Raw genomic sequence first — 26520 nt, forward strand, 5'->3', positions numbered from 1 at the left:
ATGTGTGACCAGGAAAATTGTTAAATTGGAATGTAGATGTTGAAATTAAAAGTAATGGATTGGAGAGAATAATGTCAGAAATGCCAATAACAAGTCAGAAAGCAAAGACAGGGAGCCTTTGGCCAATCTGGAATCTTATTTCAGAAGATGCTGTTATGTGGGAAGAGGGAAAGCAGGGACAAGTGGAGAAGTTAGAGATTTAGAGATCTGAAAAGAAATGTTTGAGACTTTACAAAAGGATGTGTGAAGTGTGCAGAGGGAGCTGGAGAAAGCCAAGGACAGAGAGCTCTGTGAAATGTAAAAAGCTGTAAAGGGATGGGTGCTGAGGGAGATGCCAGTGAGATAAGAAGACAAAGAATAAATGTTATTTTCAACAGAAAGGATTTTAGAGGACTCAAGGTGAGATCAGTACCAGAAGTGATTCAGATGTCAAGGGGGAGGTAGTGCAGATTTATTAATTTTAGTAGAAAGAAATGGAGAGAAATAGGAGAGTCACCGTTTTATTATTGAATTTAGCTTCATCACTCCTGGTCTCTAATGGGACAGTGCAGTTGTCAGCTTTTGTAGTTTGGGGATTTTTTTATCTGCCATATCATTCAACCTTCTATGAACACTTCAGCTGTACAGCTGAGCTTTGTGCTGCAACATAAATAATGTGAATTAATGACTATTTGAGTAATGCTCTGTGTGAGAACAAAAAATGGTGATAGAGTCTGTGTATTCTGTCTTCTGTTTGTATTGTGAATCAAAAACAGCTGGTGAGAGAATAACTGAGCTGCTGCCAGTAATGCAGTAGTTTTTAATATAAACTTAATTTTGAAAAGTTGAGTTTCTTGGATATTAATTGATTTTAATGGACCATCTGCTGCTCTTTGGGTTGTCTAGAATTATGAGTTTTCTATCTGATACAGTATTACCAAAGTTATTAGCATTTCTCCTCACCAAAATGTCATGAAAATGGAATGCCACAATCAAATTGCAGACTGAATTGTGCTATTTCTCTTTCTTGGTCCAGTGCTCACCAGTGAAGGAATAGTGTTCATCTCTGACTTCTCCCCTTCCAAAGCTCCTGCCAGCTCAGGGAAGAAAGTTTACATCTCCAGTCCCCATTCCAGTCCTTCTCACAACAAGCTGGCTGCTGCTACAGGGGCCAAAAAGGCCCTTGATAAAGTAAAAATCCTAATCAGTAATGAAAAACCAAGGTAGGTTGCAAATATTTCTTTTCAGATGGTGCTTTGTATACCTGATTTTATCAAAGTACTTAGGTTAAAGCCTGTAAGATAATATACACAACAGTATAAAAATTGAAGAAAGCAGTGTGTCTGAGGGTAATTTCCCATGAATGCCAGTAAATGTCAGGGCAGCTAGCACTGCTCCTAAGTGAATTGCTTTGGATTTGGGATGTGCAAGAATTGCACTTGTTCCATTTGAATGAAGTGCAATTTTTAAAATTACTCTGTAATCTTATTTAGACAAAATTCAACAGAATGTGTTTTTGGAAGTCAGTGATGCTTTGCACTGCTCTGACAGATAAATGGAAATCTGCAGCTGCCTTGTGATCAAAATAGAGGTTACTTGAAAAAATGAAGTTGCAGAAAAAATGGAACTGTTAATTTTATTTTGAATTTGATGTGTTTGTTGATACAACCTGATAAAAGTTCATGTCTGATTTTCCAGTGCTGAATCTGTAACACTCAATGACTGTCTTCAGTTGTCATATTTGCCTTCCAAAAGAAACTACATGCTCTTACTGTATCCCAGGGAAATTCTGATTCTTGACTTGGAAGTGAATCAGACAGTGGGTGTGATTGCCATTGAAAGGACAGGGGTGCCTTTCATACAGGTGAGGAAGATTTGATTGGGTTTTATCATTGTAGCAACAAACAATTCAATTAAAACTTTTCAGTTATTTTTACAAATTAATTGACTTCCTTAGTCACAAATCCTGTAGCTTTACAAATTTCTGGAAATGTTGCCTTGATGGTAACATTTTAAAAGATTGTTTAAACACAGGAATTATAGGCTCCCTTGCCAGTTTCCTTGCAAAGGGTAAGATTTTGAATACTCAGTCTAACAGCCATCTCTCTGCCCAGGTAATCCCTTGTTTCCAGAGGGATGGGTTATTTTGCCTACATGAAAATGGTTGTATCACTTTAAGGGTTCGTAGATCCAACTGCAGCATCACTGCAACTCCAAATGAGGAGCCAGGTGAGTTTGGCATCAAAAATGCCCAGAAACGAACTTTGATGCATTTTAATTAATAATTTGATACCAATAATGACCACCATGCCTCATACTGGATGGTGAATCTCATGCTCTTCTGATGTTTTGTCTCTTATATGTTGAATTTAAATTTAAATTTATGCTATTTTTTCCCAAAACAAATTCAAAAGGTTTTGGAATTCCCTGATATTAAGTACAAAATAGATTATATTAATATTCTGATTATCCTTTTATTGCTAAGTAATACTTAAATTAGTAAGTGACATAACAGTCAAATACACAATAATGTTTTAAATGAAATATTAGTGTGTTCTTTTTAATTTTTAAGAGAAAAAAATGTTTATTAGGCAAACACAGGGTTTTGGAAGTAATTTGGTCAATTGGAAAAATTGATTTTGTATCTAAGATATGGCCTTAAATGTAGATTAAAATCTGAATTATTAAACTTTTGTCTCATGAAATGTTACTAAGAGCGTTCTTTAAAATCTAATGGTGGAGACTGGAAAAAAAGGAAAAACATAGTGAGTTTTGTTTGTTCATTTTGGTTTGGGCAGCTTGCTAATTTCTAGTGAGCTACATTACTGTCTAAGTTTACCAATAAACGTGGAGTTTCAGATTGTGGAGAGCAGATTCATGTTCTTCCCAGTTATGAAACAGTTACTGTTTTAGGTTTTGCAAGATTCATATGGAATCATATATTAAAAAGGCAAAGTTACATTTTGGAGAACTTCCCAGAGCTGTGTTGTGTACAGCAAGATCAAGAGCTGTATTTGATTGCTTTTCCTAATTGTTGCACAGGAAGCACATGGATTTCAATCCAAGTGCTCAGCCATGCTTCACATTTCCCTCTGTTATTGCTGACATCCCATGTTTGTTCTCTGTTCTCTGTTCTCTGGGCTGTTGCTGTTCCAGATCCAGAGCCAGTTCAGGAGCTGGTTTATGATTTAAGAAGTCAGTGTGATGCCATCAGAGTGACCAAAACAGTTCGACCCTTCAGCATGGTGTGCTGCCCAGTGAATGAGAATGCTGCAGCCCTCATAGTCAGTGATGGCAGGGTGATGATCTGGGAATTAAAATCCAGCATTTCTGGCAGAAATGTGCGGAGCAGGTAACGGGATTTACTTTTCTTACCAAAGGATTTCATTGTATTTTAAAGGCAACAGTGATCCCTCTGTGCTTGGAGGTGTTCCATGTGCTCTGCACATGTGTGAGTGAAAGGAGGAACAAACTGTGTCATCCAGACAGATCAGTTCAGTTCCCTTTCTTTGGAGAAGTGCAGGAAATGTGTTCACTCTTTTTATTTTTTTTTTTTTTTTAAGGCAGTTCCATCCTGACTGTTTGGACTAAGAAAACAAAAACAGAACGCCTATTCACTTTATTTTGGGGAGCATTTTCCTTTCATTTGGTTTTCTTCAGGCCATATAATTTTCTTTAAGAATGGATCTCTCACAGTTGTCTGCAAGGACCAAAAGAGTCTGTAAAGAGCTACAGTTTTAGTAGGGAAATGGCTTTCTGCTGGATTTATGTGAATTTGACACTGAGCAATAGGACTTGCACACCAGGTGAATGGAATATGGTGGCATAAACAATGTTTTTATATATAGAGCCTTTAGAATTTTAGATTTGGAGCAGTCTCTCCAAATACTGTGTGAAGTGATACAGTGCTTTGAACAGTCAATGTATTAAGGTTTTTCTGCTGCAATAACCCTTTAAAGTACTATGGAATAAAATAAATAACATACTGCCATAAAAGAAATAAAATTCTTTTAATTATCAGTAGTACAAGATCTTCAGCATAGATCCTCTTGTTGCTCATCAGAGATTTAGTGTTTTTATTCTCAATGTTCCCAGAAGTAGTGCTAGATGGATTCCTTGTGCAGCATATCCAGGAAAGCTGTTTAGAATCCTAACATTCTTGATTTTTACTTCTTCTCTTCCTAAGAGTTATTTCTAAAACATTGTGTTTTGTCAGGAAAAATGTAATATTATAAGAGCCAGGTAGGTGTCTGCTCTTTGCTGATGGCAGAGCTGCCCCAGCCAGCAGGGCACAGCTGCCAAGGCAGCAGGGGCTGTTGAGTCCCTTGGGATGGAGCTTGTGCTTGCATGAGGAACTTGTTGCCATTTCTTTTACAGCAGTTCAAGTGCATCACCTCTGTATTCCCCAGTCTCCTTCTGTGGAATCCCTGTAGGAACATGCCAGAATAAACTTCCAGACCTCTCCTTAGACAGCATGATTGGTAAGAATTTCTTTCATTGATACTACTGATAGTAATTTCTCATGGTTTTGAATCATTATACATATTACTTTACTTGAGAACTCAAGGTATTTATTAGAATTATTTCCTAATATGAACTCTGAAAAAGAAGAATTCCTGTTTGCTAAAGAAATTATCAAATGAATTCTCTTGAGGATTTTATGTTGAGGACCAATGTTCCAACTTCATTCTTCGTGGAAAAAAAGTATTTTTAAATGGAATTTGGACAAAACACTTTGATTTTTTGTTACTAATCTTAGAAGCCAATTTATTTGACACAAATTTGTGAAATCTAGACAGCAACCAATTTTCAGAAAAGTTTCATCATACAAAGCTCAGGAGGAAGAAACGTGTCTTATGCATTGTTTGTAATTTTTGATTATATAAATTTCAGTCTGAAAACTTTCTAGAACGTCTCCAATTAAAATTTCATGCTAACAAGAGCTTCCATCTTTAAGCAGGGCAAGGTGCAAGTGCTGGAGAAGAGTTAAGGAATTCATTTCTGCAGGAAGTGCACCTCAAGTTCCTGCTGACAGGGCTCCTGTCGGGGCTGCCTCTGCCTCCCTTCGCCATCCGCATGTGCCCGCCCCTCACCACCAAAAACATCAAACAGTATGAGCCCATCCTTGCTGTTGGTGGGTGCCTTCAGCAGGTTATTCATTGCTCTGAAAAGAACTGATCCTGCATTAAGTACAAGTATAGCTGCTGCTACAGAACAAAAAATCTATCAGTTGATCCTGTGTAATTTATTGCAGATAGTGACCCTTGTATTGGTTTGGTTTTGAGTCTTTGGGTTCTTTTTTCCTGCTTTGGGTTTAAGCAATGTTATCTGAGAAATGCAGTATAGTAGCAAGTTTTTATTTAAGCTATTATTTACTGTGGTGTTGTTCTGCTGATAAACTCAGCATTTTACATTCATTCTGAATGTCAGGGACTTCTGCAGCCCTGCATTCCTAGACCAAATGAACCTCACAGAGGCTTTATTTTTGCTCTGATACAAATTTCTAAAATTACACTTGCAGCACATTATTTTTTCTGGATAAATCTATTTTGTCTTACCACAAATGTAGTTAAACTCATCTAGCTGTTAAATAGTTGATAGTGAGCACCTGATGTATTTATTAATTTGGAATTTTCCCAATTTAAAGCTGAGCTTTTTGGCATCCTCTTTCAGAGCTGTGCTCTAAACCATAGGCAGTCCATCATGACTTGATGTGATGCTGCTAAAATGTAACTTTTGGTTTTCCATGAACTGCAACTGATAAAAAAGGTGAAATATAAAAATTAGAAAACTAATAGGTGTAGAGTGCAATTACAGCAAGGTCTTTTTAAACTTAACATACCTAAATGGCTCATTGTTGGATTTCATAGAGTTGATATGAATATAAAGAAGTGACTAATGGAAAATTGTAAGTTTCAGTATTTCAGAAGGTTTTTGCTGTAATTGATGCTCAAAGCTACTAAGTTACTGATTTCTAATTTGAAAGAAGTCATTATTTCAGGATGAGAAAGCAGAATTGCTTTAATGATTCCATAAAATCTACCCAGGATTCTCCCCTGGCATTATTTGGTATAACAGTCAAAACATTTCCTTGAGGCATTTACTCATCTCCAGTAATCAAAGCAGAAAGAAACATTCCTTTCTTCTTCAGCTGGATGGGTGTGCTGTGGAAATAAAGAATAATCAGATTTTCTACAGGCTCTACAAAAAGGTTTAGGAAAATGTCTTGATCCAGGTGGATATCAGTGGCTGCAGAGGGTTTAATATTTGGGATTTAAGTGCTAGAAATTAACATAGTTTTTGTAAAATTGTAAAATTATAATAGTTATCTAAAAATAAGAGAGAGAAATAGCTACAAATCCTGCATTTTCACTAAAGCATGGAAGAAAAGAATAAAATGTGTGCCTGTGTTTTCTTAATCAATTTTTATAGGTACAAGCAATGGCTCTGTCCTGGTGTTTCACCTCACAAGTGGACTCCTCCACAAAGAGTTAAGCATCCATTCCTGTGAAGTCAAGTAAGATTTTCCTTTTCATTCCTGCTATAATCCTTCTAGGAAACAAGTGCTGAAAGACCTGAGTGATGTTACCCAGCAGTGTGGGTGTCTTGCCTTGCTGTTAATGAAATCAGGAAAATTGCCTGTTGAGTGCTCTACCCTGGCAGTGCCTTTGCTGTGTAAGAGCTGTAGCACCCTGACAAAACTGTAATGAAAATTACATTGAAAGGAATATTGCAATTGCATCTGTGCCTGCTCATCTGGGATGCATATCAACCACTTCAGTCTCTTCAGTGCACTGCAGGACAAAGAAGTCTTTTCAGGACAAGAAACTTTATTTTATAATTATTGGGATTGAGTCCTTTGAAATAATGCTGGTTGGTATGGCAGGGTTTATTTACTTTGTCCTCTTGGGGCTAAAATTGTTGTTGAAAGAGTTCTAGTCCCAAGGGAAGTAAAGATAATTATTTAAAGACTGAATATAGGAATCAGTATTTATCCATCCTAAGAAGGAGCAAAGTGAGTTTCAAAGCTTTTATGCTGTGTGTTTGTGTGCACACAATGGCAAAACTTTTTGGGTAACTGTTGGCACAGATATTCAAGGTGTTGCCTTCTGGATACATATTTCCAGGCAAATTTAAGCAATAATTTAAAATACTTATTTCTGGTACAAATATTAGTAAAAATTTATGTCAGAATTGTGTCATGAAGCCTTCATATGGTTAAGGTCTGCATTTTATTGTGCATTCTGCAAAAAGTTAAGTACAGGTTGCTGAGAGCAGGCATCTCTGAGAGTTCATGGAAACCTGCTTGGAATCTACCACCAAAATAAAGTCACTTTCTTAATGTTTGTGATGTGATTACTTGGCACTGTAAGAATAGAATTCTCCTTTCTCTTATAAACCATTTGAATCTCTTGATTTCTTACCATTAGCTGCACATGAAATTATTTTCATTTTACTTTCTGTTATGCAGCACAAGAGAAGAGTCCTTTTTTATTACAGCGATTATAGGAATCAAAATAAAAACCCCTGCTTGGATTTCACATGTCAAAAAAAAAAAAAAGATGGAGAGGGAGGAGGAAATAAACACAATTTTGAAAAAAAATTTTTTGCATTACTAGAAGTATTGTTAGCTTGGGTTTTTCAATTTTGTAAAGGGTTTGCAGCTTTTGAGAAACTAAGAATATATTGTTTTTCTAGCACATGCCCTCAACAAGTATTTTTAATTCATATAAAATGTTTTTGAATTCTATTAACCATAAGCTGTTATCAGGGTAAACCTTTTAAATATTTGTTCCAGTTTCCTCAATTGTCTGAGTGACTTTCTACATAATATTTACAAGTCCAAGGGAATGCTTCAAACAATTTAGATTAAGGCATGGGGATTCTTTTCTTTTTTTTAATTTGTTTTCATGGAGTGCAAAAGTTTTTCTTTCACTGGGAATTCTTACTTTACCTCTAAAATGCAGACTGATTGAATAATGCCTCTGTTTCCATTTTATCTGAAAGAATACCTTCAGGGACCATCATTATTTTAGTATGTAATTGAGAATAGCCTGAAATTGTAACTCAAGGCCAGCAGAGTTCTCAGTGCTCCATATTTAGGAGGAGAATGTAATAAAAATATGGCAATTTTCCTTTACAAATCAAGTGTTCTAAATTAATGGCCACTGAGTTAGCAATTATGATTTTTTTTAAAGTGTTCTACATATCTAGTCACATGGTGATTTTTTTGTTTGGTTGGTTTTTTGTTTGTTTGTATTTAAACCTTGAATTTATGTTGTGACTAGAAGGGGGAAGAATTGCATTTCTGTCCTTCATTTTAAGATAGTTTGTACTTGTGGCTAACCTTGAATATTCATTTTATTTATGATTATTGCTTTCACTATTTGTTTAGAAGTATGGAAGTAAATACTCTTCTGTTGAGTTTATTTTTGTAAGGAGATTGAGACAAGAAGCAGAAGAAATGCTTAAAGCAGACAAAGAAGGAAAATCAATCAGGCCACTGCCAGGAGTGTAAGGGATGGGGAAAATCAAGAAGGGGATTTTGGCCTGGCAGAAACTGGGAGCAGAGGTCAGGATTCCTTCAGGACAGAGAGAAGCACAAATCTTTCTTATTCCTAAGAGAAACTGGAAGAACCAAATCTGATACCTGAGGACAGTAGGCAATACTGGAGGTAATAAAACATCTTCAGTGCAGAGAAGAATATATTTGAGACATGCAAATAAAATGCCTGCAGTGCAGCTTTCAATTCAGTGGCACATTTTGCATCTCAGTGCTGCTTTTGCTTATTCTGGTAGCAAAATAGCTGTGACTGGAGCAGTGCTGCTCATTTCTTTTCACTGAAGCTCAGCAACTTCAAGGCTGCAACAGCTTTTATTTTTAAAATTAAAATCTCACTGACTGTAACAAGAATGTCTATGGCCTGCAGGCATGACTTGAAAATTACTACATTACATCCAAATTTTAGCAGTTAAATTGAAGCTGTTGTAGCATTTGAATTTCAGCTGACTGCTCTTTGGGAAGCTGCTTTGCAAACATTCATCACCTTTTTAAGAAAACTTTCCTTGAATAGAGAAATTAGAATGAAAACTATCTACCACCACTTTAGGAGCACATATGGTTTAATTTCCCATTTGGCCTTTCTCTTTTTCTTAAAATCCTTAAATTTAACTAGCAGCTGCCATGTCACAAAGTCACAACAATCTATCCCCAACTAGAAATGTAATTTGTGGTTTTATCCACTTCAGTGCACTTCTTGATTTGTTTGCATTGGAAACATTAATCAAAACAACTAAGTCTCACTCCTGAAGTAACTGACACAAGCTGAATGTATAGAATTTCTAAATGTTAGATTTTAAAAGAGTGGATTCAGTCTGAGAGGTGGTTGACAGCTGAATGTAACCCTTAATTTCGGTAGCAAAGATGATTTTTATGAGGAAATTTTTGCTGTTTCAATAGGGAAGGCATTACTTGTTTCCATCATTAAAATTTGAACCACTGTCTTCAGATTCTCAATTTCTATGTATGACAGTGACAAAAATTATGTTGTTTCAGGTGCAAGCAGTTAGCTGAGTTAAGGTTTCCTTTTGAGTGTCTTGGGTTTCTGTAGATTTTTATTGGTATTGACAGATGGCCAGGCAGCAGCAGAGAAAAAAGACTTGCCCTGGTAAATCTGAGCTGATGAAAGAAGTGTAGAAAATGCTTCAGGTCTTTGCAGGAGAATGGTGAATAATTACCAGCAATAACAATGCATTAGGAGTGTACTTCTTCCAAAAAACTGAGTAGCAGATAAATGGAAAGGTGTCAGAATTCACATTTCTTCCATTTCAGAAAGCTCTCTGGATTTATGACCCTTTGGAGACTTGCAGTGTCACCCATTACTGCAGCTGTAGATTTCTATTCAATCATGCCTGGGATGTTTCAAGTAACTATTGAATACTTCTCATTTTGATTGAAATTAATGGTTGAACTTCCATGGATCCTGCTGGGAAAAGATTAGGCCCTAAATTTTTTAGCTTTTCTTGAGGACTTAAGAATAAAGCTTCCCATGTTTTAAAAGCTTGAACTAAAGTAATATAAATATGGCTGTAAATTGTATGTGCAAATTATTATGGGAGTGCTTTTTGCTTTCACCCATGTACATTGTATTTAGGAAACTTCTGCTTCATGCAGTATGAACTGGATTTACTGACAGTAAATCATAATTACAGTTATTTATCTTTCTCATACTGCACATATATTCCAATGCATGCAATTGATTTAACAGAATACTTGGCCTGGCAACAGTTCTTTAGTAATCTGTGTTTGAAGGCTTTGAGGAAACCTTAAATCCTTTTATCTGTGTTAAAATGAAGTTGAGCACATGTGTGTGTTAGAGCTCAATTTTCTTTAGAAGAGCTCCTTGGTTTATTTCCCAGACAGTTTTTGCAGGCACCAAGTGTGTGTGGGAGATAGGGCTGGAGAAGCATCTTGTTTAGGAGCAGTGGATGTGGCCACCCAGTGCCACTTTCTGTCCCTTTTGCCCTGTGGTGTATTTCAGGAATTGAAATTCTGAAATTCAGGCTGAGAATCCATCTGTTCAGCCAGTATGTTCTGAGCACTGGAACTTTACATCCTTGCAGCACTGCAACGTGATTTACTTGGGAGCTGCTTTGGTGGCATCTAAAAAAGCAAAAACAAACAAAACACCCCAAGTTTTTGGTTCTTTTGTGAAATCTCTTCTTTTTGTATCATCTTTATTTCTCCTCTCTTTGGACTGAAAGTATGAAGTCTACTCACACTACCACTTACATGAGTGTTTTCCTGGGAAAACACTGGGAAATTGGAATTGTTTGATAGAAACCACTGATTTGATCAGAGCAGGGCTTTTAATCAACTCTAGTGCTGAGTATCTCTGAGGGCTTTTTGCAAAAGTGTTTCTACCTGAATTTTTCATTTTAACCAAAGTAGAGCACGTGCAGTCTGACAATAAAGCTGCTCTTAAATGTAATTCAGTAACTGTATATTCACACCATAGTTGTTAACATGTAGCTTCTTTGTATGCTTAAATATGATGTTTCCAGAAAATGTGAAAAAAAAAAATACTTCAGTTCAGACTTCCAGCAATTCAAATGTTTTGGTTGATATGCTCCATGCATTTCCTTCTGATCACAGGGGAATTGAGTGGATAAGCTTGACTGGTTTCATTTCCTTTGCCACATCAACACCCAACAACCTGGGACTGGTCAGGAATGAGCTGCAGCTGGTGGACCTTCCAACAGGTTTGTGTTTCCTGAGAAATCTGCTCCAGGAGCTGACAGATTTGCTGGGGAATGACAAGTTCTGCCCATTATTTTCTTTATTCCTTCTGTTGTCATGACCAAATAAAATAATAAACAGGAGCTTTAACTGTTCCTGCTCTTCTCTGTGAAGCCACAAGATGTGTTTTGTCTGGTGCTCTGCAGACAGACTTGAACCAGCACCTTTGCAAAAACATCTTGGACTTACTCAAAGAATAAGAAGTGTCAGCAGGGGGTTTAGAAGCAGCCACACAGGGTATTAGTGGTGGATTTTGTTCACAAACTGCACATATTTCCATATTTCCAAATGTGTTTTGTCATAATCTGCACCCACTTTCATATGCTCCTGAAATAGTGTTGAACCATTTATTGTGGTTTGTTTCAGCAACAGAGCAGGCACATGGTCAGAATTTAAGTGTGAATGAGTGTAAAATGGATTTTAAACAATAAAAACTGGTACTTTTTTAAATAATTGGGAAGGTTAAAAAGTAAGTAACTGTTGAAAGGTACTGTTGATAGCAAAATTAATGGGTTACATGTGTTTTTTCAACTATTTTGGCCTCATAATGGATGATAATATATTTGTAATGAACTCAATATTTGCACAATAAGAGAAGGTATAACTGGGGAGATGACAGCCCTGAACAGGAAGCACTTCAATAATTTTAAATTATTTTTGAATGTGAAAACCTGAAGCCATTTAAGTTCTAATTGAAGAGCCTGAATCTTGTAGCACATGGCTAGTTCTGAATTGCTTTATGTAAAGTGATGTTTTAAAAATTTGGGGTTTTTTAAGCTTATGGAAAAAAACTCAGTTGTTGTATTTTCAGGGTGCTGCACATAGAGATTATTTTTGAAGCATAATATTATTTTAAAGTTTTTTTCATGTAATGTCCTTTGTTCATCTGTTTAAAATCAAAACAGAAAAGATACATGCTTTGGGAAATTAATCTCATGTAGAATGAGAATCTGATTTTTCACTCAGCTTGTGAATCAGTATAGAACTTTTGTAGATAGATGTCATAAAAGGTTCAGAATTTCTGCAGGCAAGCAAGGAGTAAATGTGAATACCAGAGACCTTAGCTTAAAAATGCTTAAAATGCTACATTTCCTCTTTTAAGGCTTTCAAGAAAGGCACAGCAATTTAACTTTGATTTTTACTTCTTCCCTCACCTAGAAACCCAACTTTCTATTTTAGGCTTAGGAAAACTCTGCTGATTCAGATTTACTTTGACAAAATTCACATGTACATTACTGAACAAAAATATGAAAGAAAATTGCTAAGATGTTGAAAATAGAGGAGAGAGAATTCCAGTAGCCTTTGACAGGAGAGCTCTAACTCATGTTCTTGATAAATTTATTCATTATTCATTTATTCATGTAGCTGGCTTAAGTAATTTAGCAGTCAGCTACAAGAGGAGCTAAAGTTTATAGCTTGAATTTTCCTTGAAAGCTGAGGAGAATGAAACTTGCATAGAAGATGCTGTTTGTAGGTCATTATTTATTTTAGTGATATCTCTAACACCTAGAATTCTGCAACACTTCCTACAAGTGGATGAAAATTTTGTTGGGGATGAGGTTATAAAATCTTAAGATTTACTGTTTTAGCTGGAAAGGAAGAGAGAATTGTTCTGATAAGTGAAGAATGTAGCTAACCATGAAATACTATCACACTTCATGGCACAGTTAATTTCACTTATCAAACTTAACGTGAAATCTCTTAATGAATTTCCTCCTTGGAAATGAGAGAATCACTCATTGGCTTTGAGTGGAAAATAATAACTCTTTGAACTCCCTCTGTTTATATACTCCTGATGCATCCATTTGATATGCTGTGCTCTGGAAGTGAGTCAGGAGTTAGATTTGACAGTAGAGTTTGCAATATATTTAATGTAAACTTTGGAATTTTAATATTAAACTCTGCAATGCAGTAAAATTGAAATGCAGTAAAACTCTGACAATGACACCAGTAGAGTTAGAGATGACAGGGATTTGGAGATGTTGTGGTCTGGTTTGCACGCTGGTTCTGTTTACAGACAGAGCAGTTTCTCAGCTGTTTCTCTATTTCTGTTCAGTTTATTGTCTGTCTCTGCTCTCCCCCTGTTTTGTGCTGCAGGCAGGAGCATTGCATTCCGTGGGGAGAGAGGCAACGACGAGCCAGCCATCGAAATGATAAAGGTCTCTCATTTGAAGTAAGTGCGTCAGCCTTGGCAAGTTCATAAATTTCACTAATCCTCATGGCATCATAGACAGTCCAAGAAAAAAAGCACTTCAGAGTGTACAGAAAAATATTCAACAGCATCAAGAGGAAAATGCTTGAGAATATTAATTCCAAGTGAAAAAGCTGTGAATGTTTCTGTGGTTGACTTTGTCACTTCAAGGTCCAATCACATTGCAAAATCAGTAATTAATATTTTATTTCTTACAGGAATTGTGTTTACTGAACAGGCTTTTTGATAATATTAAGGAGAATAAAAGTGCTGAACTGGGTTTTTTTTTCAGCTTTGATTCTCTTTTCTATAACTTAAGCCTTACTTAAAACTAGAAAGTTTGGCATTAAAGATTGGATGATTATTCATATTTATTTGGTTCTTGTAAGTATTTCACACCTTTATAATAATTGTCTTCTGGTAAACCAGATGGGAGATATAGTTGTTTGAAAAGTCAGCTGATAAATGACCAAATTGTTTCTTTTCAAGTCCTCATTATTTTGAGCTCAGGCCTGTGACAGGAGGCCCTGATCTTCATTGTATCTAAAATAATAACTGTAGTACTCTGGAAAAGTACTTCACTTTCTTGTATAAATGAAATTAAAGTAATGCTGAATTTAATAGGACATTGTCTCTAAATCTTCAGAGCTTCAGAGGAAAAAAATTAATGTCTCTAGCTTGCACAGGAATATTCTTGTATGTAGGAGTTCCAGAGAATTTGGAAGAGTTCAACCATATAATGTTCTTAATAATGCATTAAGAATTAAGAACAGCCATGGCTTTGATGAAGAGGCTGGTGATTGTTGAGTGAGACAAGAAAGGAGGTTCACTGCAGTGAGATGAATGTAGTGCCTGAGAGGACAAATTACTGCATGGCCTCTCTGTTTTCAAGTTAAATGAGAAAAGTGGTAGATTAAAGGCGTTTACACTCATCCAGCTCCACAGAGAAACAGTCTGAAGACATGACTGACAAGTGTTTTGGTGTGAGGTGATTTTATGCTCATTTATCTTGGGATTAGGGAGTAGCATGCATCTGCAGGAGGGAAAAAACTCTGTCCAGCCTGCAGTCTTGTGTTTCTCTGGTATTTTGTGCCATCAACTCAGGCTGAACATGGTGAGATCAGAGGTGCTGCTGCTCTGTCTGAATTATTCCCCTTGTCTCCTCTACAGTAATTGTGCAGAACCATCTGTCAGAAATTTATAATTCTGTAGGCTTTGAAAAGAACTCTTTTTCAGACATCCTTTTGCTCCTCAGTAACTCGGGGGAATCACAAGCATCAGAGGGGGATTTGATTTGCTCTGCTAACTTGTAGTTTTTGAGGCCCTCCAGAGTGCTGCTGTGAACAACACATGTGAAGTAAAATGCTCAAAGGACTCTTGCTGGAGTAAATTCTCATTTGTTTCAGGCAGTATCTAGCTGTGGTATTTAAAGACAAACCACTGGAGATCTGGGATGTCAGAACTTGTACTCTGCTCAGAGAAATGTCTAAAAACTTCCCTACAGCCACTGCTTTGGTAAGGAAGAAATTCTGTTACCTTTTAATAAATGTAAAACAATCTTAAAACAATTTTGCAGCATTATTGCAGCTGAAGCATGTACAGATAAGTGCTTTAACGTATCATCTGTCCCCAAATGGAGGCAGGAAAAAAGAAGGTTCTGTTGAAGAACCTGTTCTGCCCCTTGGGTAATGGAGGGAGATGCTACAGAAAGCAATCTCCTTGGAAATCATTATAAAGCCCCAGTAAATTCAGGGAATAAACCTTTGTCTTTTCTATTTTTCCTGGGCCATTTTCCACAGGAGTGGTCACCTTCCCATAACCTAAAAAGCCTGAGGAAGAAGCAGTTGGCAGCCAGGGAGGCCATGGCCAGGCAGACAGTGGCATCAGACACTGAAGTCAGCAGCGTGGAATCCTCTGTGATCAGGTATCCCTCCTCCTGATTGCTACAGCAATTGTTTTTCCCCCATACGCCATTTTCCTAATGAAAAGAATATTTTGGAAGTGATTCTTGAGTACATAGCAAGCAAGACTACTTTATGGGCCTCCCTTTAGTTTATATATGTGGCACTTCGATGTACTTTGATGTCCCTGTTTCTCTCAGGTGTGTCTGTGGCAGTCCCTTGGTTACCTGGTTCTTGAAGTAAAACTGTTACTTGCCCTTGGACATTTCACAAGAGTGGAAGCAATAAACAGTTAACTGTTAACTGAAGTGTTTAGAAGGATATATGTTCTTTTCTTTTTGTGCTGTTTCTGTGCATTTGGTAGAATTTGTCATGCAATTCTGATCTCAATAAAGAAGTAATTTTGTCTTATTTTGTTCTTTTTAAAGCTTGTTGCAGGAAGCTGAAAGTAAATCAGAGCTGAGCCAGAACATCTCTGCCAGAGAGCACTTTGTGTTTACAGGTGCTGATGGGCAGGTTTATCATCTCACAGTAGAGGGAAACTCAGTGAAAGACAGTGCAAGAATTCCTCCAGATGTGAGTTCCAGTGTTTCTATATCATTGATGCTTTAATTTTTTGCTTAGCTTTGATTGCTAGAAAGAAATCAGGGATAAGCTTTGTAGCAGCAAGTGGTCAGTAATATAGTACTTTGAAATATGAAATATGAATTCCAACTTAAAAACTGATAGCAATTCCATTTTCACAGTCTTATATGTAATTTTTCATTGTTTTAACTGAGTAGAGTTTGGTCTATCATGTTGTACAATTTTTTTTTTAAATGAATACTAATGTTGAAATATTTATTCATATGTTTGAGTCTATTAATCACAATATATTTTTCTTCTTCTTAAATATTTTCAGGGAAGTATGGGTAGCATTACTTGTATTGCCTGGAAAGGGGATATTCTGGTTCTTGGAGATGTTGATGGAAACTTAAACTTCTGGGATTTGAAAGCTAGAGTATCCAGGTATGAATGCAAATTAAATCTGTCAAACATGAGATGATGAGGGGTGTTTTCATCCTTCCTCAATTTTGTTCTTCACTGTAGGGAAAAATGCAAGTATTTTGGAATAAAAATTCAGAAAATGTCGACTGTGTCACAGTTCCCTACATTTAATCTTTTGTGTTTTCACAAGAATTAACATTTAGTCAAGGTTTTCAAACCAGCTAGATACCTTTTTTTTTTACATTAAATCTGCAATGGCTTCTGGTAAAACATTAAATATTGTAGTGTATATTCAAATATTTCATCATTTTAGTTGAATAAATTCATAATCTGGACATTAATTTGTGTGTGCATATATAGAGATTGTTCTCCTCAGTCTGTGCAGTACCAGGATCTGCAAAGTTCCTGGAAGGATTCAATTTCCTACAGTATTGGGCATGGAATGATGGATCCTAATCTTGTCTTTCCTTAGGGGGATTCCTACACACCGGAGCTGGGTGAAAAAAATACGCTTTGCCCCAGGGAAAGGAAATCAAAAACTTCTTGCAATGTACAATGATGGGGCAGAAATTTGGGATTCAAAAGAGGTAAGTGGCTGTGAATTTGATAGGCACTTCTCTTCAAAGCCCACACCTCACTCTGAAAATCAGGATGAGTGAGGGATTCAGTTTTACTGAGTCAGGATTTCTTGCTGGCAATTGTATGATAAAGCCATATGGCTCTTCTCAGAAGACTTTTACTCCCTATAAAGCATCTTTAAGCTGCCATCAATGAAAATTGTCTTCCACTCTTAAAGCTGACAATGTCTGAGATCCTCTTTGTTATCCTCTTTTAATGGTTTTGAGGCAGACCTTGAAAATTTAAGGAGTCCCCGGTTTGAGACGTTAATCTGTGGGCAGGAGATTGCCTTCACTTCAGGTTTCTTCTGTGGATGGTCAATGGATTTAATTTGTTGGGGAATAACAGAAAACCAGACACTTGTTCATTAGCATTGTCTAGCTTCTCTTTTTGCTCAGAAACTCTGTAGTTATGTTCACAAACCTTCTGGGGTTTGCTTTGTAGGTCTTTCAGGGGATTAGAGTACCATGGGGAAGGAAAATAATTGTACTGTTCTAACTTAGCCCCTGGAATAAGTTCAGGGTATCAGGGTATGAAACAGAAATTTTAATTTTTTTCCAGTTCACTTTGTAATGAGCACCAGCTCCAAACTCAGACACTTAATTAGTGCAATATGAAACTCCATGGATGATAAGAATTGGACAGCAGATAGGAACAACTACTGTGAATAACATAAGCAGAGTAGGATATTACCCAATGAGTCTCATTGAACCACATTTGAATAGTTTTGATGCCACAAGATACTTCTGTAGCTGTTCCCTCTTTATTTCTAGGACAAAGGAGTTTCCTACATGAATGCATTTAAAATTAAATTCACATTTTCAGTCAAATGTCTTTCAGAATATCTGTAGTAAAATTTTATAGTCTCACTTCTATTATACATCTGATCCTGTTCTGTTAGAAAAGATAACAAAAAGGCAGCTCAGAATGGTCAGATGGATTTTTTCTCAGCTCTAAATTGGGAAATAGTATTGTTTCAGGGCAACCATGTGACCTACTGCAAGGTTTCTAAATTCCCTATTCTCCAGAAAAGACTGTTATTGAAATGATTTATGGCTAACTTCACCTTTCATCGTGAATTTGGTGCTGTGCCTCCTGGGTGTGTGACACAGCCTCCCACTGGGTGATGGAGAGGCTGCTAAAAATAAAAAATACCTGAACTTCTCCAGGTACAAATGGTGAGCAGTTTAAGAAGTGGGAGAAATGTGAATTTCCGGATCTTGGACGTGGACTGGTGCTCGTCAGACAAAGTGGTGCTGGCGTCAGATGATGGATGCATCCGAGTGCTGGACCTGTCCATGAAACCCTCGTGCTTCAGGATGGATGAGCAGGATTTAATAGGTATGCTCATGGCCTTTTTGCTGTCCACTGCTTAATACATCTGCACTCTTTTAGAACAGGGAATTGGCACATGTGGAGATTCTGATGCCTTTACTGCTTTTCATAGATGCAGGTATTTTTTTATGCTTAGGTCATACAGATGGGTTTTTTAATACAAGTTTAATCTTTTAGATAATATATACTTCTTAATATCTTAATTGAAGTATAAATGAACAAAATAAGAGCTTTTTGTACAGGTATTTAGCAAGTTGACTTAAAAAACTTCGGCATATCATGTAGGTATGAGCACCTGTATCACTGATACTCATTACATGATTTAGAAACATTTGTTTATGTGTGAAAATGTATTTTCTCATTTTTTCAGGTGTCTGTAGACTGATTCATTTCTTCAGACTGACCTTTAGATTAGCAATATTAGTGCTGTTTGCCTTTTTAGCCATATGTCTAAGAAAGGAATTTAAATATTTAACTTGTTAATTAAGCTACATTTTTTGTATTTATTATTACTGCTATTCCAAGTAACTCTTCTTGTTATTGCCGTTTGAGTCAATCCTATCTTGCTCATATAATTTCCTAAGTCATTCCCTTAAAACCCAGTAGATTCTAAGACACATGTAATAAACTGTGGTGTGGGTTTGTTTGAGGGAACATGTAATTTATCACAGCTGTTTTTGCTATCAAATGAGTGCAATATTAAGTTATAAAGATGAGTGTTGTAAAGCCATTTCACACTGAAATGAAGCTGTGCCAGCTGTAAGGCTGCCTGTGGTTGGGCTGTCCTGCCTCTGCTCCATGGTAATGTTTTAATTACCAAATCACAGTTACAGGAGTCCTACATCACTCAGTGCACACGAGGTACAGGGAATTGTGAATATTTAATGATGGGGCTGGTTTTGGTTCTTGTTTTACTCCTCAGTCACTGGGTTTCATTTACTGCCTGTCACCCACCTCTGTACTGAGACTTACTGAGTTTTACATTTGTGTGACAGCACTTAATGTATAATTTTTATTTTATTTGACTTCCCACCATCTTTTCCAGATGATGGGCTTTAATCCTTGTATTATACTGTAGGAATTAGGGGGACAAAGCAAAACTAAACATGCTTTATGATATATCTGGTATAGCTTTACTTACTTTGCACCATGCCTATGTAGTAGCAATAATCATTGTACACAGCTCTGCCTAATGCCAGTATAATGCATTCCAGGAGTCTATGGCTAAATTCATTATGGAAAGTCCTGAAATTCTCATTTCACTGTGGTTGATAGCCCTTTACCTCTATGAAATGTTTTAGCTTGAGTATAGAGATAAGCTTTTATGTCTAGCAGCCTGTGCTGGGTGTGTGAAAAGACATTTATTTATGATTTTCCTGGTGCTTGCAAACAAGCTGGAACATTTTCTGTGGTACATTTTCTGGAGGTGTATTTTCTGTGGTATATTTTCTGGAGGTATATTTCTGTGGTACATTTTCTGGTAGGATATTTTCTGTGATACATTTTCTGTGGTATATTTTCTGGAGGTGCATTTTCTGTGGTACATTTTCTGTGAGGATATTTTCTGTGGTGTATTTTCTGTGGTACATTTTCTGTAATATATTTTCTGGAGGTATATTTCTGTGGTATATTTTCTGGAGGTATATTTCTGTGGTACATTTTCTGGGAGGATATTTTCTGTGGTGCATTTTATGTGGTACATTTTCTGGAGGTACATTTTCTGATCGATGAGCACAGCATTATTGCCCATGACCCTCTGGACAATGAATCTTTTTCTTTTGTTTCAGAACCTGTCTGGTGTCCCTACCTGCTTGTTCCAAGGGCTTCATTAGCTTTAAAAGCATTCCTGCTGCATCAGCCTTGGGATGAGAAATATTCTCTAGATATTATGGACATGTAAGAACAAATATAGAGCTATATATAACATACTATTATTTTTTAAAGCCTACATATTTTTATTAGTCTTTCTGTGCAAAATACTGTTGGATGCATAAGTTTCCTCACTCTTGGGGGCAGTCAAAAATATAATTAGTTCATTGTTTATTACTAAAAGTAATAAATAGATAATGCTCTAAGGTCAGGTATTTCTTCTGGCTTTCAGTAGCACTTGGCTATTAAAAACTGCAGTCTGCTTTAAGTCCTGGCAATATTTTTATGGCATTATATTACTTCTGAGAAAAACTGTGTTGTTCTGGAAGGTAATGCAGCAGTCAGAGTTGTTCCTGAAGTGTAACTGAAAGTGATACTCTGATATCCTGATAGACCTGTCTGTACTCTGGGACAGCCACACTCACATCATCAGAAGAGCACATTCTAATACACATAATAATGCTCCAGGCATTGCCATTGTTATTAATTTTAAAGTTAATGAAACAAAGAAAAATGGGAAAGGAAAAATTGGCACTGACTGTGAGGTTGAGTGGAAGCAAACCAAATCTTTCCCTGCTATTTTGGAACTGGTTACTGGATAAAGAATCCTGCATGAATGGCTTACCAAAAGAATGTCAAAGATTGTTTCCATGGATGTGCTTGTGTTTTTCTCCTACTAGTAGTGCTCTACCATTTCAGATAATTCTGTCCTTTTTGTAACACAGAAAACCTCTGTTTGTTTTTGTTTTTTTTTTTAATCCAGTGATTATCCAGAGAATGAAAATATTAAAAACCTTCTTCAAGAGCAGTTGAATTCATTGTCCAAGTAAGAATTTTTCCAGTTATTACTTGTGTAAGCTATGAAACTCTGGGATGGCAAAAAATCTGAAGTTTGTGGCAGTTCACAGTTAATGAAGAAAGAATGCCTTTTGCCTCTCTAAAGATACATTTAAGTAATGACAGTTTTTATATTTTAAAAAAGGTATTTTTTATCTCATTTAATATAATTTTTATGTAATTTTTATGCAATTTTGAACTTGGTGCTTTAGAGGTACTAATAGGGTGATGATTTGCAAGTGACCTGTGAGCATTTGGAAACTTTTAAGCAGTCCTTCTCAGGGGTTTAGGGATTCTTTATGTTGATCCAGACTGCATTGGATACTGCTACTTAAATACTCCAAGGTTTGTTAAGATATTTGAGCTCTGAGGAAAAAAAAAAATTCCAGACATCCTTTGTTGAAGATACAATTCCAAATGCATATTGCTCTATTTACACAGAAAGCAGATTTTGACATTTTCAAGTTAAACCTTGAAAATTATAATTAAAGCTAGTAAATAGACAATTTTGTCCATTTTCCTTTTGTCCTTTCATTTAGTAGGATGGAAAAGGTAACAGCCTATTTTTATCCAGTCTGAAACATCTGTGGAAAACCTAAATTTATGCTTGTGCATCCCTCCTGCTATGACACTGCATAGCTGCAAGATTATTTGTAGCTGAATTAATATTGTAATTAGTAGAATTACTGTAGACTAATTGGCAGCTTTGCATACACCCTGGTGGTGATTCCCTGTATTGCAAGATACAGAGTTCCTGATGGACTCACTGCATTTGCTCCTGGACATCAGATACATTTCAAATTATATATAATCCCTGTTGTAATTTTTTTCATTTCAGAAAAGAAACTCTATAGTTTGGAGGTTGATCTTTTCAGTTTGTATGTGCTGTATCCTATTTGTGTTCAAAAGAAGCCAAACAAGAAAACCTTCCCATCATTTTACAGATTCTTTAACACTTTCTCTTTTGCAGTGATATAAAGAAACTTCTGCTTGATCCAGATTTTACACTCCTGCAGAGATGTCTCCTGGTTGCCAGGTAGTGGAGATTCAGATAAATTTAGGAAATGTTTCCTAGGAAAATCTTGATGTTATTAATGCACAGGAATGAACTGAACTCACTGAGTTGTCCTTTAACTTAGCACAGTCCCTAAACTACTTTGTTACCCATATAGTAAAGTGGTTTTAGGAGCAAATTGGAAATATTATCTCACTGAAACAGTTGTATTAGCTTGCTGGATACAAGGAACTTCCCTCAGTCCTGGTGGCACTGCAGTTCTGGCAACCACATTACAATTATTTGTTCATGTAATTTAGAACTTCACAATAGTTCTGTACAAACAGGGAAGAGCCTGAGGTTTATTTCCAGTGTGTTTGTTCTGTGTGGTTCCTCTGCCTCAACTGAGCTAATTTTAGTCTGGCTGTATTCAGAGATGGTTTTCAAACTTAGTAACTTGTGGTTGAAAGAAGATATCAGTGACTAAGTGTAAAATAATTATAGATATCAATTTCCACATATTTCTATGCTGAACATTCCTGGAGTTTAATTGCTGTTACAACTTACCTTGCTGAATGTCATTCCATATTCTTCTCTCATGATAATGCAAAGTACTTGTGTTGTCCACAGGAATGCACAGACCTTGAGAAAATGGAATATATCATATTTTTATGTGGTGTGTGACAAAGTACAAACCTTTTTCACATCCTGCTTTGTATCTTCTCAGACTATATGGAGATGAATCTGAACTGCATTTCTGGACTATTGCTGCCCACTATTTGCACAGCTTATGCCAGGAAAAGCCTGCAAAACCAGACACAGTTGTCCTTCAGGAGCAGTTGGTTAATCCTCTGGATATATGCTATGATGTACTGTGTGAAAATTCTTACTTCCAGGTATGCCAAAGAGTTCAAAGCCAAATTTCATAGGAATGTCATCAGCACAATAAACTGCACATATTTCACTTTTATTAGTAACATACCAGTCTGTATTAAAACATTCCTGGTACTTAAAAATAGAGGCTGTTCCAAAAACTGGCAAGATATTTACATATCTTTTAAATGCCTGGTTTTATTTCTTATGGTAGGCTTACATTCAAAATATTTTTCCTTCTTTGTCCAGAAATTCCAGCTGGAAAGGGTAAATCTCCAGGAAGTAAAGAGATCAACATATGATCATACCAGGAAATGTGCTGATCAACTTCTTCTCTTGGGCCAGGTTTGTGGGTAATATTTGAATTTTTTATTCTTCTTCTCTGTCTATTTTGTATATTCAAGGAAAGCTTTTTCTAACTTTATTTATTATTTCATACTTGTATGAACCCAGTGCAGGGTTTTTGCATTCTTATGTTGAATTCATGATGGGTTTTCAATTCTGTCCTTACTGCAAATATCCTATTGAAATGAATCTTAGTCATTACTAAACAGGGAGATATTTTTGTAGCCTGTTTTAGAATAACTTTCATTGTTATTTGTTCCATGTTTTAAAAAGGGTAAAAATAGAAGGACTTTTAAACAAAATTAATATGTTGTGGTCAAAGTATTTTTTTTTCTCTTGCCAGACTGACAGAGCAGTGCAACTACTGCTAGAAACCAGTTCAGAGAATGCACATTATTACTGTGATTCACTCAAAGCTTGCCTGGTCACAACTGTCACCTCCTCAGGGCCATCTCAAAGCACCATTAAACTGGTAGCAACCAACATGATAGCCAATGGAAAGCTTGCAGGTAAAATATCTCCTTTCTTTGCTTCTAAACTGATAATTCCCATCATTTTTAAGGATGCCAGTGGAAATAAGAGTGAATCCTGCTGTGCTAGATCTTATATGTTGCATGTGCTATAGTAGACACTATGCAGAGTAGTTAACACAAAAATGATCAGTAACTGGGTTATAAAATCCAGCTTGTCTTGATTTATTTTCACTGGAAAACTTACTTCTGGAGTAAATCTTTTAGTACTTGTTTGCACAAAAAGAAGCTGAGCACATACTATGTATTTTCCACTTTTCTAATTAAAGAATTAACTAAAATTTGGTGTCATGTTACAAAACGTGAAATACAGATTTCGTTTCCTTTTCATTTCAGAACTTTTCTCAAGATATCTCTACAGGTACCACTTTTTTCTACAAGTACAAGGTTAATTTTGCTTAATGCAAGAGCTGAAACATAACTAAAATATTTCACTTATAACCATATAACTGAAATACTCAGACATGCTGAGAAAGTTAAAAGTCTACTTGCCTGAAAAATTACTTTCCACTCTGTAGACTGTTAATAATTGCACTGTGGACAACATTAAATGAAAATAAAGAACTACCTATGAAATCTCTTTATTTAATTTACAAAGATCATTATGTCTTTATGATGGGATGTCGTGTGAACCCCTAAATTTGATTTCAGAACAAAGACATACGAGAGCTTTGTGTGGCCTCTGTATCCCAGAGCAACAATGCAATAACTGGCACCCAGCTTACATTGAGAGCAGTCTCAACATTGCATGTGCTGAGGATCTGGAGATCCTTTTCCACACTGGGATAGGAACTCTTTTCCCTGGATTTCCTGAGTAGAGTGCATTTTTGTGTTGCAGAGGGGGTGCAGCTGCTGTGTCTGATTGACAAGGCTGCGGATGCCTGTCGCTACCTGCAGACCTACGGCGAGTGGAACCGTGCAGCCTGGCTGGCCAAGGTGTGCAATTCCTCACGTCCCAGGCTGGTAACACCCACCAGCTGCTTAGCATCTCTGCTTAGGAAGGCTGAGGAGGGTGCTGAAGTTCCCTAAGTAACTGAAACATCAGTTAGAAATACCATTCAGCTCTGAGAAGCCAGTCCACTCAATCAGCGCTGGCAGATTCTTCAGCCTTCTGACCACACAGGTCTGCCCTCATTGTCCACATTACAGGATTGGTCATAAAAAGGCTTGGAATACTCAATTTCCTAATCTTTCCTATAGCTTCAGCAGTATAAAGTTGGTAATAGACTACAAAAGCTCACTCCTGGATGTGGATGAGTAACTGGGTAGTGACTTTGTGCTGGGCTGTGAGCTGATTTCAAAATTACCAGCACCCACTGGTATGCATCACCTTCTGTTTTTGTGTGCAGCCATAATTACAGCAAAACTACCCAGACACAGCATTAATTCTCCACATTATAAATGGGCAGGAGTCAGTAAGGATTTTTCAGTGTCTCTTAAGTAAAGTTTCTGTTATGTTTCCTGAAAAACAAATGGAAAAAGTTGTACCCAGATTTTCTAAATGACAGAATGCTGCTTTTCAGAGAAATTTTCATCTTTAAGTCTTCATTAAAGAGTAACTTCATGATTTAGAAAAACTTTAGGACATGTTGGGGTAAAAATGATGCTAATCACATGTGAAAAGGGAGTGACCCAAGTTAAGTATTTTTATACCCAGACATCTCTGCTTTTCCTTAATGCGTATTAATTCAAGGAATATACATACCTTTTATTTAAAAGTGATGGTTTCAGATGCTGTTGCTGCTGCCCAGAGTGCTGCCCTGGGGAGGATCAGCAGCAGCAGAGTGCTCTCTGTGTGTGTGTGTGTGTGTGTGGCAGGGGTGGCTCAGGCTGTCTGTGCCCCCAGGTCCGGCTGAGCTCGGAGGAGTGCGCGGACGTGCTGCGCCGCTGGGTCGATCACCTCTGCTCCCCGCAGGTCAACCAGAAGTCCAAGGCCATTCTTGTCCTCCTGTCTCTTGGCTGCTTCACTAAAGTTGCTGAGATGTTGCACAGGTAAAGGTGGAACAGCACAACCTGTGTTTTCTCTTGTCCACGCTTGTTTCTGACATCTGTTTCTATTTTAGCGTGTTAATTTTAATTTGTGGGGTACTGCTGGCATTTCACTTTACTACAGGCTTTAAGATTGCCAGCACCCATGGACCAAGCAGTAATGATTCATAGCATTTATGATTTTTTTCTGAGTAACTTCAGCCCTGATCTTTCTGAAAAACATATAGCAAGTGTCAGCTCTTGAGTGCAAGGAGGAAAGGGAGATATAAAGTTTTAGAAAGCCTCTCTGCAAGTGTTTTGGTGTGATGTCCTGAAACACTTCTCTGTTTTGTATCCTAACAAATTGTTCTCTTTTTTTTTTCCCCCATTTAACAGCATGAGGTACTTTGATAGAGCAGCTTTATTTGTAGAAGCTTGTCTGAAGTATGGGGCATTTGAAGTTAATGATGATACAAATATCCTTTTTCTGAAATGCTCTCTTTGTTCACTAAGTCTTCACATCTCACCTGGTATTCTGGAAAGCTGAGCAGTTGCACAAACTTTTGTATTATATATATATATATAAGTAATAATGCATATGTAAATAATACCTGATCCTGTTCTGTGGAGTTATCAGCCTGTAAACAAAAAATGCCACTAATAAGTCATATAGATAACTTCAGGTCTAATTAATGAAAAAATCTGTGTGACATTAAAATTTCTGTTGCAATTTATGCCATTCTATCATGATAGATACTTAAGCATATCTGAAATGTGTCTGGTTTAGTTTACAG

At 36.7% G+C, this 26520-nt stretch overlaps 1 protein-coding gene across 4 annotated transcripts in view; it reads left to right on the top strand.

Moving 5' to 3' along the window:
• Window positions 1–26520, top strand: part of WDR11 (WD repeat domain 11) — a 34294-nt gene that overhangs the window by 5440 nt on the left and 2334 nt on the right. The window contains exons 5-28 of one of the 4 annotated variants that reach the window (XM_056495060.1): window positions 1016–1202; window positions 1678–1843; window positions 2094–2208; window positions 3136–3331; window positions 4357–4460; window positions 4937–5113; window positions 6412–6496; window positions 11135–11241; window positions 13376–13451; window positions 14876–14984; window positions 15269–15393; window positions 15799–15946; window positions 16272–16378; window positions 16830–16944; window positions 18145–18316; window positions 20098–20206; window positions 20943–21005; window positions 21987–22052; window positions 22738–22906; window positions 23133–23228; window positions 23572–23737; window positions 24597–24694; window positions 25605–25750; window positions 26123–26202. In XM_056495060.1, coding sequence (XP_056351035.1) covers window positions 1016–1202; window positions 1678–1843; window positions 2094–2208; window positions 3136–3331; window positions 4357–4460; window positions 4937–5113; window positions 6412–6496; window positions 11135–11241; window positions 13376–13451; window positions 14876–14984; window positions 15269–15393; window positions 15799–15946; window positions 16272–16378; window positions 16830–16944; window positions 18145–18316; window positions 20098–20206; window positions 20943–21005; window positions 21987–22052; window positions 22738–22906; window positions 23133–23228; window positions 23572–23737; window positions 24597–24694; window positions 25605–25750; window positions 26123–26202 — 2982 coding nt within the window. The remainder of the gene's footprint in view (window positions 1–1015; window positions 1203–1677; window positions 1844–2093; window positions 2209–3135; window positions 3332–4356; window positions 4461–4936; window positions 5114–6411; window positions 6497–11134; window positions 11242–13375; window positions 13452–14875; window positions 14985–15268; window positions 15394–15798; window positions 15947–16271; window positions 16379–16829; window positions 16945–18144; window positions 18317–20097; window positions 20207–20942; window positions 21006–21986; window positions 22053–22737; window positions 22907–23132; window positions 23229–23571; window positions 23738–24596; window positions 24695–25604; window positions 25751–26122; window positions 26203–26520) is intronic. The other 3 variants (XM_056495061.1, XM_056495062.1, XM_056495063.1) reach the window with 3 other exon arrangements.

The sequence above is a fragment of the Oenanthe melanoleuca genome, chromosome 6, assembly GCF_029582105.1.
Source record: "Oenanthe melanoleuca isolate GR-GAL-2019-014 chromosome 6, OMel1.0, whole genome shotgun sequence".
Lineage (NCBI taxonomy): Eukaryota > Metazoa > Chordata > Aves > Passeriformes > Muscicapidae > Oenanthe > Oenanthe melanoleuca.